This window comes from Sinocyclocheilus grahami, unplaced genomic scaffold, assembly GCF_001515645.1.
Source record: "Sinocyclocheilus grahami isolate Dianchi unplaced genomic scaffold, SAMN03320097.WGS_v1.1 scaffold2479.1, whole genome shotgun sequence".
Classification (NCBI taxonomy): Eukaryota; Metazoa; Chordata; class Actinopteri; order Cypriniformes; family Cyprinidae; genus Sinocyclocheilus; species Sinocyclocheilus grahami.
This window is the reverse complement of record NW_015507658.1, coordinates 64,518-66,062: the sequence shown is the minus strand read 5'-3', so window position 1 is coordinate 66,062 and position 1,545 is coordinate 64,518. Positions and strand designations below refer to the sequence as shown.

General features: G+C 39.2%; 1 protein-coding gene across 1 annotated transcript in view; it reads left to right on the top strand.

Moving 5' to 3' along the window:
• Positions 1-801: 801 nt before the first annotated feature.
• LOC107575141 (guanylate kinase-like) overlaps positions 802-1,545 on the top strand; it is a gene marked incomplete at its 3' end in the record, with an annotated part of 2,415 nt that continues 1,671 nt past the window's right edge. The window contains exon 1 of the mRNA XM_016261554.1: positions 802-955. Coding sequence (XP_016117040.1) covers positions 823-955 — 133 coding nt within the window. The remainder of the gene's footprint in view (positions 956-1,545) is intronic.

The window sequence follows — 1,545 nt, the reverse complement described above, 5'->3', positions numbered from 1 at the left end:
ACACACAGCAGTGTGCTAGTCTTCACAATGATCGATGATAACATCAATAAAGTCATCGTGTATATTACTGATTATTAAACGAACACACAGTTGTGCATACATCACGACACACAGTTTGCAAATGCATAACACGTGATATGTAGAGACCTTTCCAGCATTCACAGCAGTATCCTGGCCCAGAATCCTCTCATTGCATGTGCATTTGGCATTGCTTAATTTTGTACACACACATATGCTCCCACACACACCCTTGAGGCCAGCCTTAAATTAGACAGACGATGCATTTCGCTCTCCTCGCTCCGAGTGTCCTCTTGTCTTGCTGTGATTGACGTGTGGTGGGTGTGGCGGTAAGTAATTCGGTCTAATCATTCCAGCAGGCCCCTGGCTGTGTGAACTGTGGGTGAATATATCAATACACACAAACAAACACACTGCAGAGTGCAGGACCGCCGAGCGAAGCGCTGGGACTAATGTTCATGTTGTGATGTACTGGGGGATTTCGCTTATCAGACTCTTAATTAGAGATATTGAGGCAGAAAGGAGTTAGGATCTGTGTGTGTGGTAGAAGAGTGATAAAGAATTTGTGATTATTGTTGTGTCAGTGTGGAGCCGTTGAAAGCCTGTGGAAAGAGGGAGGGCTGTGTCAGATTTTCTAGGCTGTATCGCTGTAATTGGTCTGGGCTGTTCATAGCCCTGTTAACTTGTCAGTCAAGGCTGGATGGAGAGGGGATTGAGCTGAAGGCTGTAGTGTGGGTCAGCAATCTGTCAATAGTTCTGTAAGATATTTGGGCTTGCTGTATTTAATGCATCCCTTACTTTTTGATGTCACCCTCAGGTACGACTAGACAGCCACGAGACGGTGAGATCACGGGAGTCGACTATAACTTTGTCTCCGTTGAGGAGTTCTTCTCGCTGGAGGAGTCGGGGGCACTGTTGGAGAGCGGGAAGTTCAAAGGTCAGCCTCATACCTGAATAATTCATGAATATAAAGAAGAGGAAGTATAGAATTACAGTGCAACTTAATTATTTCATTACTTGTTGTTGAATGTTCCTTGGATGTTTTTTAAGGTCATGCGTTAGATCTATGGGGCTTTGTATCCAGTGTTGATCTATTGATTCACAGTTCTAAGAGCTCCATTTACACACATCAACATGCATCAACACAGCTGTTGTGCTTGCAATACTTATCTATATTATATTATATTATATTATATTATATTATATTATATTATATTATATTATATTATATCAGCATAAGTCCAATGAAAATTTTAATAAAAAATGTTTTGCTCAGTATTTTTTTCATTTGGTTAATATGCCTTTTTAATTATATTTTAATATCTTAATATATTTTAATATAGTTAAACAATCATGCTAAACCTGATTGTGGTCTTGTAATATATCACACGTAATGAAGTAAAACTGATCACAGAATAAGTGGCCTATGAGTAAATATTATTTCCCTTCAGTTTATCTAATTTTGTCCCATCAGCCGTAGCTTTTGAAGGGGTCATATGATGCTTTTTTAAAGATCATTATTTTGTG